This window comes from Tasmannia lanceolata, unplaced genomic scaffold, assembly GCF_043159265.1.
Source record: "Tasmannia lanceolata isolate RefF3 unplaced genomic scaffold, GAP_Taslan_0.1 ptg000024l, whole genome shotgun sequence".
Lineage (NCBI taxonomy): Eukaryota > Viridiplantae > Streptophyta > Magnoliopsida > Canellales > Winteraceae > Tasmannia > Tasmannia lanceolata.
Window position 1 is genome coordinate 5,464,011 of NW_027518701.1, and position 14,526 is coordinate 5,478,536.

The 14,526-nt window shown below is 36.9% G+C and overlaps 1 protein-coding gene and 1 long non-coding RNA gene across 4 annotated transcripts; one reads left to right on the forward strand and one right to left on the reverse strand.

Annotated features, from left to right (window-relative positions):
- The first annotated feature begins 1,782 nt into the window (after positions 1-1,782).
- On the forward strand, positions 1,783-7,303 carry LOC143857289 (uncharacterized). Of its 3 annotated transcripts, none has more exons than XR_013238577.1 (7): positions 1,783-2,033; positions 4,422-4,730; positions 4,815-4,883; positions 4,990-6,345; positions 6,464-6,591; positions 6,803-6,876; positions 7,026-7,303. It is a non-coding gene; the product is annotated as an uncharacterized LOC143857289 (long non-coding RNA). The 3 variants fall into 3 exon arrangements; XR_013238576.1 differs by having other exon boundaries at positions 7,047-7,303; XR_013238575.1 differs by having other exon boundaries at positions 6,803-7,303.
- A 461-nt stretch (positions 7,304-7,764) lies between these two features.
- Positions 7,765-9,535, reverse strand: LOC143857290 (heavy metal-associated isoprenylated plant protein 39-like). The gene is made up of 3 exons (XM_077367708.1): positions 9,408-9,535; positions 9,196-9,277; positions 7,765-8,049 (listed from the first exon to the last, which is right to left on the reverse strand). The coding sequence occupies exons 1-3, from the start codon at positions 9,414-9,416 to the stop codon at positions 7,904-7,906; spliced, it is 237 nt and encodes a 78-aa protein (XP_077223823.1). The 5' UTR covers positions 9,417-9,535; the 3' UTR covers positions 7,765-7,903.
- Between the last annotated feature and the right edge of the window lie 4,991 nt (positions 9,536-14,526).

Below are 14,526 nucleotides of genomic sequence, written 5' to 3' on the forward strand. Positions count from 1 at the left end.
GCTAGGGCTGCAAATGAACCGAGCTGGCTCGCGAACATGTTTGGGTTCGGCTCGTTAAAAGCTCGGCTCGGGCTCGTTCGTTTACTAAATGAGCCGAACACGAGCCCAAATATTAGGCTCGCCAAAATAAACGAGCCGAACTTGAGCTTTATATAGTTTGGCTCGGAAAAGCTCGTGAGCTTTTTAGGCTCGGTTCATAAACGAGCCGAGCCGAGCCGAGCTTTAAAGCTTGGATTATGTTTGTTTTTTATATATAAAATAAACGAATGTGGGTTGTTTATTACAAATGAAGGTTTGGCCGAGTGGTTAGGGCACTGGATTTAGAGAGGGCTTGGGTTCAAATCCCACATATGTATGTTTTTATCATTCTTGAGACGAGCCGAGCTTAAGCTCGGTTCGTTCTACTTAACGAGCCGAGTCGAGCCCGAGCCGAGCTTTCTCGAATATTTCACGAGCCGAGCCGAACTCGAGCCTTCTTAAAAACTAAACGAGCCGAGCCCGAACACCCCAAAGCTCGGCTCGGCTCGGCTCGGCTCGGCTCATTTGCAGCCCTAGTCTCAGCTGCCAAGGGAGAGAGAGAGAGAGAGAGAGAGAGAGAGAGAGAGAGAGAGAGAGAAATCTCCCTCCCTCCCTTGGCAGCTGAGACACACTCAAGCCTCTCTTTGTCTTCAAATAAAAATTATCGCCATTTTATTAGATTTAGCCGAGGAGCGTAGAAATATCATTTCCCTTCGACCTGTTTGGATTTCAGGAAATTTTTGGGAAAAGTTTAGAGAAGAAATTTTTTTCCAAAATTTCATGCATGGTTTTTCATTGTTTGATTACATATGGAAAAATTGACTTGAATCACTTCAACCAAGTCAAGTTTTTTAGCATAGACCTTTAATTTTTACCGATAATCTTAAAATTTATCATTTCCTTCAACATTGTGGAAATGAAAAAAAAAATCCTAGAAAAATTTTCCTTAAGAAATATTTTTCCAGTAATCTAAACGGGCCTTCATGAAAGCATATAATGTGAGTTAAATTAGGCTTTGACAAAGACTAGCTAAATGCAAACGAAACACCATTACATAATCAAAATATCATGGATACTCTTTTTTGTTTTTTTCAATGAAAGATAATTTTATTATTGAAAAGGGGAATGCGACCAGCTTGGTCGATAGAACATAAAAGTATAAAAAAACACTCGACATTCATGTTTAATCCAATCCATTTGCAATGCTCAATTACGGTAGGGCAAACCAGCCTTATACGGCTTAGGCCATGTTCATTTTAGATTACGACGACAATGGTGAGTGCCAAACTAATTATTGGACTCAAAATTATATTTAAATTTGAGTCCAATAATCAGTTAGGCACTAGGGGCGGCGGAGGCACATATAGCATGAGCGCCCCCCCCCCCCCAAATACTTGCAAAATTCCTTTTATGCTCCATGGTTGTACATGCATGCTAGTAGTTTAGTGGCCATGGCACCCCCTAACACTACAAGAAACATTGGAAATAGCGGCATTCCGGTAAACCATCGCTAATAATATATATGCATCCATGTTCATAGAAAGAAACGTCGGTGTATGGATGTGCCGGCACGAAATCCTTCACCCGCCGTAAAAGTTTCTTTATTTATTTTTACCGACGTTATTAAAACGTCATTAAATATTAATATTCTTCGATGCTTCTTAATAAAACGTCGGAAATAAGTTCAATTTATCTTACTTAATTATTTCGAATATACCCACGTTTTATAAAACGTGGCTGAGTCATAAAACACTGGCCTTTCATTTGTAAATGTCGGAGCTTAGTGTTTAAACATTTAAGTGAAAATTTTCGGGCTTTTTCTCTCCCCCTCGCGCGACTCTAGATTTTTTACGGGCTTGAGAGAAAATATATGTCCGTTCTTCTCTTCACGTTTTTTAGGGTTTTTTCATTCTCACAGCATCTTCTTTCTTTGGATTCCTTCCGTCCGTGCAAACCCTAAATCCTGGGTATTTTAGCTGCCAAATCTCTCTAATCTCCCAAATCTCTCTTAGAAGGTACGTTATTAGAGTTATTTCCATTTTTTTTTGGGCTGCAAACCATTTGGGGTTTTTCAGTTTTTTTTCTTCTGTTCAAACGAATTTGGGTTAATCTCATCCCTAATTTAACACATGTAATCTATCTTTTTAGGGTTTTCCTAAGATTCTCTTATTGTAATATATATTTTAGGGTTTTTCTTTGATTATTATATATCTTTTAGGGTTTTTCTCGTACAAAGGGCTTTTATTTATGGTCTTCTGTTAGGGTTTTGTCACATTCTCTTATCTTAAACAAATTCTATGCCTATTTTTCTACTAAAAATTGGGCCTAAAATTTGTTTTAGGGCCATTTTACATCAAAAGAAACAGAGCCTCGATGTCTTTTTATGTGAAAGGCAAAAATTACCTTGTAAAAAGTGCGTAGGTACTTATTAGAATTTATCCTGGGTATATTTTCCACAGATTTTTTAGGCCTTTTATTTACAAATGATTAACTACAGTGGTGCTTTAACTCTCTGGATGAAATGATGAAGTGGGTTTGGAACTGTGGATTGAGAGAAGCTTTAAATTGTTGAATTTTGGGTCTCATGCTTCTCCTTCTTGGGTTTCTGTATCTTTTCATTTCCAAATTATATATTTGATAAAATGCGTGACCGGCAACTTAAAATTATAATGGTACTTTAAGTCTCTCTGTGTGTGTGGAGTGGTTTGGGAACTGTGGATATCTTTGCATTTGCATGTTATCTGTTTGATGAAATGCATGACCGGTACTCCATCATGAATCCATATCTTTTTCTGCAAATTTTGCATATGCAAGACATCAGTTTACTGAAATGTGTGAGAGAGAGGTGCCCACTAGCACGCATTATATGGTCTGCCATTTTTACATGTTATGGCTTTATATTATTTGGAAAGGGTTAGACTTCACAATTTTTTAATAGATATTTTTTGTTTTGATTTCTAATATTTGTATTGGATTAGTGGAATAAATATTGAATTAATGACAACTGTATCCAGAGAAATGTTTTACATAAAACTCTATATTCTTCTTCTTTTCTCCTTCCTTTATGTTGCATGAAAATTATATGCCCCATTCTTTTTACCTCTCTTTATCTTCTCAGATCTCTTCTTCCTCTTCTCTTCCTTTTCTTTATGTTACACTACTCTCCATTGTCTCCTGTCCATTTTTTTAATGGATATTTTTCCATCATTGTTTTCTTTTTCTACAATTGTAACCACAGCCATCTAGTTAAAGAATGATTAAAGAAGTATATCGAATAAAAGGGTGCCATTATTAAGACAGAGGACCAATTCATGTGTTACAATGGATTGACATCACTAATTTTTTGCTGAGAAATCGTTAGATATTTAATATTTGGGACTTCCTAGCCAATTTTCCATAGACATTTCACAGCTGGATTTTGCATATGAGGACAGCAGCACATGTTGACTTTTTGGAAGATTTTGTCTTATCCATTTAACTCATCTGATGTGGCTGTTCTCACAAGCAAAACCAGCCGTGAAATGGCTTTTCGCGAAATTGGCTAGCAAGTCTCTTAATATTTTTGAATTTTTTGAACCCTCTACACTTAAAAATGCTTTTGCTTTTGTGAGAATTCATAATTGGTGAGGAAATTAAAATACATAATTGGATTTAAAGATACAATCCCTTCCCACAAACAGTTTTTGTTTATTTTTAGTTTGGAAATTCCACAATATAGAGACTCAAATGTGTTTGTATTATTGTATTTATATTTTACGCATAGGTTTCTTAATCAAAATAACTAATGGGATAACATGATAGTATTTGGGTTTTTCTTCTCAGCTTTTGTAATCAAAATAACGAATTGGATTTAAATAAATAATCCTTTTTCTAAGGACTTTGCAATTGCTTTTTATGTTCTAAGAAGCTGAAATTGAATTAATTTTCTCTCGTTTCTTAATCATGCATAAACATTTGTTCAATGACCTGAACTACAAGTTGCTTCTCCAATTAGTATAAGCTGAATTTAGTACTACAAGGTTTTGATAATTGCACTAACTAACCTTTCCTTTCCTTTTTTATTGGCTTCTTAGAGCTTTTTGGGAATTGTAATAACATTTGACGGCTGGTTAAATAATGAAATATTAGGTGAGTTACTGCAATTATCAAAACATAGTACTGAAATATCACAAGCCTTTATTTTATTTTACCCATTCATGTGGCCATGATCTGTAGCATCTCTTAAGTGGAAGTGAGAATTTGACCCCACAAGAATCTACAATTTGGTTGTTTTGAATGATGTTCTTAATATTGCTTCTGTGTACAAAAGAGTGAATCATTTTCGTTTTTAGTTGCCCGTGCAACGCACGGGTCTGCAACTAGTTTATATAAAACTTGATTATTTCACCTTCTCTTTATTGCAGGCACAGATAAAGGACATCCAGACTCAGCATCCCTAGTCTTGGTCCTCAGTTGCCCCGGATGATGACTTAGGGCGGGTCTTTGGCACAGAGAAACGGGGCAGGGTGCGCATGCTGGGACCTGGCCCTACCCCGTCTAGGTTGTTTGGCTCTTCGTCAGGCGGTAGGATGTGGCAGGAGAAGGCTGCATCACTTGAGAAGGCCAATGATCAACTGAACAATGAGGTGGTGTGTATGAGTGAGAGGCAGTCCTAAATGGAGCGACAGATTGCGACGCTACTTTCTCATTTTCAGGGCGTTCAAAGTAGCAATGTATGCATATATTTTATTTTACGTTTAATAGATCTACTTGTTCAGTCGTTCCTTCACATATCTATTTTGTTTTTTTTTACTTAGGCATCCGACGATCTTACTCCTCCACAACAGCATGTACCCCCCACTAGCAGCCAGGGAGATGGGCTTATGGTAAGACCGGAATAAATGTCGTGACTTTTAATCTATATCATATGGCAAAAACCATCCGAATTAAATAACATATGATTTTATTTCTGATTATTTGACTTTTTCTAAGGTCACATTAATGAGTATTCGACGACAGACGGTCATAGTTGCGCGTGGCATCTGTATGAGCGTCGATCCATCACATGTTGTTGATGACGAGCCATTAGGGGAGTTTTTCACCGAGGTTCTGGTTTGATAAGTATACTAATTTTTTTCAATACTTTTGCGTTTCATTTGTTTTCAGGTAAGATCAGGATGGATTCTTTGATACGCCTTATGTTTGTGGCTTCCCTTGCACTTAATTGGTTTTTTGATGCATTGTATTACACTTCCTCATCTTATTGTCGTAGAACTTTTTGCTTTTTGTATATTTTTGGTGTTGGGGATGGTGATGGTAATGGTGATGGTGGGGGAGGTGGTGATGGTGATGGTGATGGTAATGGTGATGGTGGGGGAGGTCGTGATGGTGATGGTGATGGTGATGGTGATCCTTTCCATTAAACACTCCATTTATTTTTTGTAAAATTATAATGTTCTATTAGTTTGGGAAGATATGCTTATGACTTTATGAGCCTACAAATGAACTTATATTTCCTGTTTGGTTCAGAAATGAAACGTGGATCTTTGATGACAAGAAAAAAATGCTTTATTATTTTTATTATACTTACATTTGGGGATTTTAATCCATCCCCTCATTTGATTACTGGGCATATGGATGGGAACACCATAATCTTTGTCGTTGAGCTACTTTTCGGATTTTCGAGCCAAATATTTCATTTCCAGCTTATGAGGTAAGAATCCAGGTCTCTTATTACTATATGATGAACCTAGAAGCATATGCACAGGTTTTGGATGCATAACTAGTTCATTCTTATTCTTAGAAGTACTTTAAAGCGCTTTTAAGCTTAACAAGCTTAACCTAGAAGTACTTTAAAGCACTAGTGAATTCTTATTCTTATTTAAGAAAAAAATGAGGGTGTAATACGTAGGAAGCATCTCATCCACTAAGGATAAAGACCATGACATCATGGAATAGTCATGGAAGTTGGAAGAATCCATATGAAGATATTCGCTCATGATTAATCTTTCCTTTAAATCCAACCATTTAAAGGAAAGGCTTGTTGACCTGTGGTGATATGGGCGATTGCAGAGAGAGCTCTAGCAGCATCTAGAGCAACAACAATAGTTGAGTAGCATTTCGGGGTTTTTCACCATCGGGTCAACCACGATTTGGGGGGTTTCAGAACCAAAATCCAGCAATGATTTCTATAGTTTTAATATTGATATAATTAATATGCTTTGTATGTTGAATAGTTTGATGAAGCTCATACCATGAATATGAGGAATTTGGATCAGGAGACCGGGAGGGCTTCATTCCCCACCACCTAATCAAGGAGACCGGGAGGGGTTCAATCGAATGAATGATGTAAATCTCCATACACATGTTTTTATGTTGAATAGATAGATGAATCTCATGTGGTGTCAAGTGATATATCATTTCTATAGTTTTAATATTGACCTAATGTGCTTTCTATGTTGAATAGATTGATGAATCTCATGTCGTTGGGAATATGAGGAATTTGGATCGGGGGAACAATTATCCCCCACCACCTAATCAAGGATATCCGGAGGGCTCCAATCCAATGAATGGCTTCTACGTTGGAGAATCTAGGTACCATCTGTTGGTCTAATCTTCTCCATTGCTAGAAATATATAATTAATTTTATCCTGCAAAATAATGGCTTATGCAAAAGATTCTATGGGTTTTTTAGTAGGTAAGCCGGGGTTTGGCTAGCGGCTAAAAGTTTATTAATACATACTATATAAATCTATAATATATACTAAGCATGTTTTTTTCCGTTGTCATTCGTCATTTTTCCAAGGAGGTGGAGGCCGAAGCGGTTCATATTTGATGGAAAGAAAGAAGACGTGTTCGTGAATGATGCCATGTTTTAAGGTACCACTCAAGGATTCAATTCCGAGATTAAGAAGAGTGCTTCCATTTTCACACCGCCTTCATCACCACCATCTACCATCGATCTAAGAGGTAGATGGTGGTGATGACTCCTAATGGGCTAGTTTGAGGTAATGACTCCTAAGAGGTAGAGGTTCTTGCTTTGAGGACAGGTATAATGCAAGTTCATAGGGAGATTTTGGACTCTTTGGTGGTGGATCGTGACTTATTGGACATCATCTTTTGAACATCATCTTTTAGGTGAGAGTCTAACAGATGGGAAGAAGAGAAGATTAAATTTTGCTCGTGACTTTAGCTTGTTTACACATGTCAATGTATTGTCATTGCTTGTAACTTTAGCTTGTTTACACATGTCAATGTATTGTCATTGCTAGTTACTTTAGTTTGTTATATAAAAAGAATTTCTAAACATGGTTTGTGTGAATGCCATTGTAGAGTGGGGTTGTACTCAGAGATTCTATCCCAAACTCAATTCCAAATCCAAATACAAAATCCGAGGTATCCAAATGGGCCCTTAATTTCTGCTCCCAAGGGAGACAACCAAACGTAGTCAAGTGCACACTATTTATACCATAGACTCCTATAATACCCCTACATGTCACAAATAAATTCTAGCCATCTTCACATCCCTTGGCTCCTATATTATACCATTTACTCTCAAATTCCATACACATTACACATCTCCATCTCCATCTCTCCCGTCTCTATCAAATTTGAATAAAAAGCTTGAGTGATTGTTATCAATTCTACGTCAGATTCTTATGACAATGTCACAAGCGCTTGTATGTTTGGACAACAACACCAAAATCCAATTAAAGAAGCTACCTACATGAAAACAAAGTTCCTTGCTTTCCAAGCAAATAAGAAATGTAAAATAAAGTGCTTGAATTCAGCAAGGAAAAGGTTACGAAATTAAAATGATAGATTTCTAGATTCAATTATTAGAATATTTTGAGACATTACAAAACTTTATTTCACTATTATGCTATTTTTTCTCATCCCTCTTATGCTATTTTTTCTCTGCTTTAGCAGGCCCAACTGACAGTATGTCTATTTTTCCTATTTTTTTCAACTTTTTCGCAATCGCGATTGGATCCATATTGCCTACGATCACCATCTCTTGCTTCTTAAGATCTGCAGCAATCGAGTCGACACCTGCGCAGGAAAAAATTAAAATAATCAAATAAAAATTATCACCATTTTATTAGATTTAGCTGAGGAGGGTAGAAATATCATTTCCCTTCGACCCTGTTTGGATTTCAGGAAATTTTTGGGAAAAGTTTGGGAAAGAATTTTTTTTTCCAAAATTTCATGCCTGCTTTTTCATTGTTTGATTACATATGAAAAAATTGACTTGAATCACCGCAACCAAGTCAAGTTTTTTAGCATAGACCTTTAATTTTTGCCGATAATCTTAAAATTTATCATTTCCTTCAACATTGTGGAAATGAAAAAAAAATCCTAGAAAAATTTTCCTTAAGAAATATTTTTCCAGCAATCGAAACGGGGCCTTCATGAAAGCATATAATGTGAGTTAAATTAGGCTTTGATAAAGTCTAGCTAAATGCAAACTAAACTCCATTACAGAATCAAAATATTATGGATACTCTTCTTTTGTTTTTGAATGAAAGATAATTTTATTATCGAAAAGGGGAATGCGACCAGCTCAGTCGATAGAACAAAAAAAGTATAAAAAAACACTCCATTTCATGTTTAATCCACTCCATTTGCAATGCTCAATTACAGTAGGGCAAACCAGCCTTATACCCAAGCTTAGAATTTCTCAACGGGTTGCGCAAGTAAACAGTTATTATTATACGAACTTATGAAATTCAATAAATTATTATTTGGATACTAGGATTGCGTCCAATTAACATGAATCCTGAGTGCCGACAAGACCAAGGTCTCAATTACAACGTATCATGCCTTGAGCAAAATATGCTAGCATTTTTCAATTTCAAATTACCCGCATGGTATTTGTTAACTTACCAACTTCTCCAAATACGTGGCGTTATTTATCGTTTATACTTTAACACTCCACCGCACGTGTGTCCCACTTGGCAAGCACGTGGCACATGTGGTCCAACTTTGAGCCGACCATCGCATGTGGATTTTTGCTATCCGGGAGGTTTGAACTCGAGACCTTTGGCTCTAATACTATGTTAAACAACCAGTTACTCCAAAAGCTTAAGCTGTTGGAGAAAGGCGTTATTTATCTTTTATACTTTAACAATATTTTTCATTTTTTTTCCTTAAAATAAAGAGAACAATAGAAGGTAAAAAAGAAATTTTGATACATACCAAAAATCTCAGCGACTGCCTCTATAGCTTTCTTCTTCACCTTCTCATCGGTCATGGACATGATTTTTATCACCACCTTTTGCTAAGCATTCAAATTTAAAAGAAGAAGAAGAATGGATTAAAATTTTAACTACCCAAGCTTTATAAGATCATCAATCAATAAAACAGATAATAAGCAAGCCATAATCAAAAAAAGGAAAATTAGAACATACCTGTGACATCTTAGAAGGACCCAACTGAATTTCAATGAAATGAGAAGTTGGAAAGCTTACAAAAGCAAGATGGCATGAATTATTGAGGTGGATGGGTATTTATAGGAGTTGAGGGATGAGTTTTTATCATATTCACTGATGAAAACAATATGTAGGTCCTTCCATTGCTTTCAAAAGAAAGGGTGGCTTTTTGTTACCTTTTAAGATTCTTTCTTACGAGGGAAGGTTTAGGAAGCAAAGCTTACTAGGGAAGCAAAGCTCACTGGCTTTGACCTTTCGTACTTTTAGCCTTAGCCCGAGTGACTCTGTCTTACTTAGGTCAAGTTTTTCTCTAGTGTGCATTTTGTCCTATTCAAAACCTCTTTGACTATTCTAAGTCATGGTCACACAAATATTTGCCTTGAGAATTTCTCCGCAAGTTTATATCTTGGGATGGGATTTGCTGGCGTCCATTGCAGAAGGGAGTTCGCTGATGGCATGTTGCATGTGAGAGCAGCCACATCGGCTCACTTTTTAGCAGATTTTGTCTTCAATCATGATGTGGCGGCTCTCACCTCATTGGTTTAAAATTTCGGTTTCAGTAACCGTTCGGACATTTGGGAAACTGAAATTTCGACCGAAATTCTGAAATTTCGGGCGAAATTTTGTAACGTTTTTTTTTTAAAATAAAAAATGCATTTTCTTGAAATTTAGGACCGAAATTACCAAAATTTGGTAAATGGCGAAATATTTAATTTCGCCAAATACCGGTTTCAGTCCCCAGATTTCGGTCAAAATTTTAAACCATGCTCACATGCAACATGCCATCCGTAAACTGCCTATGCGATGGGCGCTAGCAAATCCCTCTTTGGATTTTAAACTTTTTTTTTTGTTACTTTCAGATTTCTATTGGGAAAAACTGAAAAAAATTATTTAAAATTATATAAAATATATAATTTAAGGAAAATTATAAAAAAAAAAACTATTGTAAAAATATCACAGTATCATTGTCATATTATCAGTATATTTTCATAATAAAAAATAGGGAAAAATACACTTAGACCCCTGTGGTTTCTGACACATTCAACTTAACCCCTAATGCTTAAAAAGTTACAAGTAGACCCCCTGTGGTTTCAATTTGTGTAAGGTAGACCCCCTCAGTTGACGGTTCGTGCACAGATTGAAGGGTTAGGATGATCCTATAGAGCTGATTTTTTGGGTACACCCTATCTATGTCAGGACCCATCAAATGAACGCTTTGGATCATCCAAACAATGTGGGCCCACTGTGTTTTTGGTAGTGTTTGGATTCGGGTATGGGGTCTCCATTAGCATTCATAGTGTTTCAAAAGAGGGGGCCTACTACCTTATACAAATTGAAACCACAAGGGGTCTACTTGTAACTTTTTAAACATTAGGGGTTAAGTCGAATGTGTCAGAAACCACAGGGGTCTAAGTGCATTTTTCCCTAAGAAATAAAAAATGAAAATACTGGAATTTTTCTTTAAAATACTGGAATTTTGAGGATCACTGTCATTTTAACGAAATGTCGAAATAAAATTGCTATATTTTGAAAAGGTCGAATATATTTGTGGCTATCATCCTATTAATCAAGTATTTGGCTATGTTACACCGAGTCAATTAACTAAGATTTGCTTTAGCCTTGTTTTGGCTTGCATCAGACTCCATGGTGCTGATCACAGCCATAGAAAGTAGAAATTTGTAGCCTAATTCCAATTTGTAATAGGGCCTGGGGCTTGGGGTTTTGGAATAAGAGTTTGGGTTTTGTCTAAGTAATGGCCAATTGCTTGTTTGCTGCTAATTATTATCCTTGTGAAAAAAGTATAAATAGCATGACATACCCATCCATGAGACTATCTTAGACACCTTATGATTGGGCCCATCCGTGTGTTTTCAGAACAATGTTAAACCAGTGGGGCCTATCTTGCTCTAGAGATGTAATAACCTAGAGAGTCTCACTTACAAATAGTTGAAGTAGGGGGGCTTGAATGTGAATCATTAAACCTTTCTTAACCATCCACTTGTAGGCCATGTATAAGATTGTTAGGGTCATCAAGATGATTAGGAATTTTGGGCATTGGAATCTAATTAGAAAGGAAAGTATAATTTTGGAGAGAAGGGGAGAGCACTACTTTCCAGGAAAAAAGAAGTTGACAGGTCTTTTATTTGGAGATTTTTTTATGCTAAGCGCCGGCGAAGTCCAATATTTCATATCAGTACAGTGGAGCCCACTCATGGCATGATCCAAACCGTTCAAATGTTGGGCCACAACTTAAATAGGCTATACCCCATTGATAACCATAGCATGATCCTAACCCTGGCTCTACAGATCGGAGGGTTAGGATCATCCTATGGAGATGATCCACGGAGTGCAACTTATTTATGTTATGGCCCAACAAATGAACGGTTTAGATCATCCTGATATAAAATCTCATTTTATTTGTATTTAAGATATTGAGAATGCCATTATCAAAGCAAGCAAGTGCTGATCCTAAAAAAATATAGATATTAATAAAAAGGGAAATGGTATATTCACCCCTTTTTCTTCCCCGAGCCACCCCCCTTATAGTGTAAAAGAGTAGTCGTACATACACTAGATGGGGCAGGACCAAGGAGGAAAAGCAGGCAAGACATCACTTCCCAAAACAAAACCCTCTTTTGAATGACTTAAGAGTTCTATGTTTAGTATGAATGCCATGTGGTCATGACAAATTTGTAGACAAGGGGGGATTTCAGTTTTAGACACCAAAGCCATGTTTGGCAACCATAAATTTATTTTCCATGGAATATTAGTGTACCCAATGGCGAGGGCCGGAGAAGGAGAGACATGACTGAATGGGGAGAGGCGGAAAAGGGTTCAAAAACAAGGAAAAGAATTTATATTCAAATGTGGACAGGCCTAAATATCCAATCAAGTGGATATCTACTTTGGGCTATTGTATTTTTTGAGTACCTCTAGTTCAAGGAATAGATGACAGTTGTTGTAATTGTGGTGTTACTGTTTCTAGTGACATATCATCGACATAAACAATAACAGTAATCGTGATGCCTTTCAATTGAAAATGAAGAGAGATGAGTCTAATTTTTTCTAGACAATCTATAAGGTTTTAGATGAGTGGAAAGACATTTGAACCAAGCCTAGGGAACCTACTTCAGCAGAGGATATCTTGGATTAGTAAAGCAGGATGGTTGAGCCATGTGTACTTCTTCCTCATGAATGTCATGCAAAAGGTATTTTTTAACTTCAAGTTGCTGAACCATTCAATTACTTATCAATGGGAGGAAAATTTTAATGGTTGTGGGTTTGACCAAGTGACTAAATGTTTTGCCAAATTCTATACACATTTGTTGAGTATAGCCTTTTGCAATAAGGAGGGATTATGTTGTTCAATACAAATGCTGGTGTGCCGCTTAACTTTGAAGATCTACTTGCAATCAACAATATTCATGTAATAACATGGAAGCACCAACTCCTCTATGCCTTTTGACATACGTATGGTGAAAACCCCCTGAATAGCAACATGCAATTTCAATGGCAAAGCAAAACGAAACCGACAAACACAAGCAAACACACAAAGACGCAAAGATTTATGTAGTCCGACATAAAGCCTACATTAACTGCAGAGGCAACGAGAAAATCCTCTATAGGAACTGGAGATTAAAAGATAAAATTGGTATCTCTTACCTAAACTCACCAAGAAACCCTTGTACACCCTTCTCTCTCTTTTGAGTTCTCAACCCTCTTCTAAAAACAAGAATATGAAAATAAGCATTAAACCCCTTATACAAAGCATGTCAAAACAAGCTTACTCAAATCTGGCCGAAATTGCTTAAATAATGGGTCAGGCCCACTTTAGAGTAGCACACATTTCTTCGGACCCAACCGTGTGGAATTCAAGACACCCAACTCAACCTAGATCACTAAACTCATCGGCCTTTACTAGTTGTCAATCAGAGTAAAGCATGTTGTTTTTTTCATCAAGAAAGATGAGTATGACCTCAATTGGGGCTGACCCAGCCATAAAAAAGATAAGTTCAAGAGAAAACCAATTAACTAAGAAGGAAAATTGTGGTTCTTTTTCCATTGAAAAGCATCACATACGCAACAAGCACTATTTAGTGAAAAGACGACACTGAAGAGAATTTGCCTGATAAGGCCAAGGAGGATGTCCAAGGTAATTGTACCAATGAGTCGGGTTAGCTTTCTCTGTTACGCATGCTGCAGGGCTGAGAGGAGCACCTTTCTTGACAGGCAAAGTCCATCCCTACTCTTGCCTATGAGAAGTACTCTCTATGTGCCCTTCTCCTTAACTTCATCTGTTTATTTATTCAATCCTCAATCAAAGATGAAACGAAAGGACTTCCATTGGAATCCATATAACCTCGATGGGATGGGAAATAACTTATATGGATAGTTTATATAATCATTTGAGCCTTCAACAATTATTCCAAAAATTATATATATCTGATTTGACATATGGATGAATATGCAAAGCCTTCGGAAATTTTAGACCAAGCTTAAGATAAACTTAGATTTTTGGCCGCTAGCACGGAATCAACTCTTCAGGAATCGGGGATATCAATTCACTATATCTGATGGAACCTTAGCCGTTATGGATGAATTGATAATTCCAATTTGAACCAATTAATTTTATATATTCCACATTCATCGGAGTGCATCTTTGTTTCTGCTTTACGAATATGATAGTTTTTGAGCATTTCTAGTAATATTTTGAATCCTAGGAACATGTAAGATAGTTTCAAAACAAAGGAATGATTATGAGTGGTAAGTGGAAAGTGCCTTTGTAATCAACGGACGAAACCCGTATTGTTGCTTTTTTATAAGGGGAGTGTGAAGACATAATAGAAAAATTTGTCATAAGATGGTGATGGCGTCAAAATCCGGTCCAGATGATCTACAGCTGAGATCGCTTCAAGCCGTGCTGTCTTGTGGACCGAGAATGCGTTAGGGGTGCTGGAGCTTTGTCTCCGGGAAGCCACTCCGACGCTCAAGTCAGGGATTGACACTGCAGAAGAACCAAATGATAAAGGAAACAAGGAGAGGAAGAGAATTCAAACCCTTTATAAGCCGAGTGTGGGGGCTTTTATAAAGGAGGAGA

Excerpts from the sequence above, each read along its gene's own strand:
- LOC143857290 (XM_077367708.1), bottom strand. Across the intron at positions 8,050-9,195 it reads GGCAGTCGCTGAGATTTTTG|GTGTCGACTCGATTGCTGCA; the intron begins GTATGTATCAAA and ends TTTCCTGCGCAG.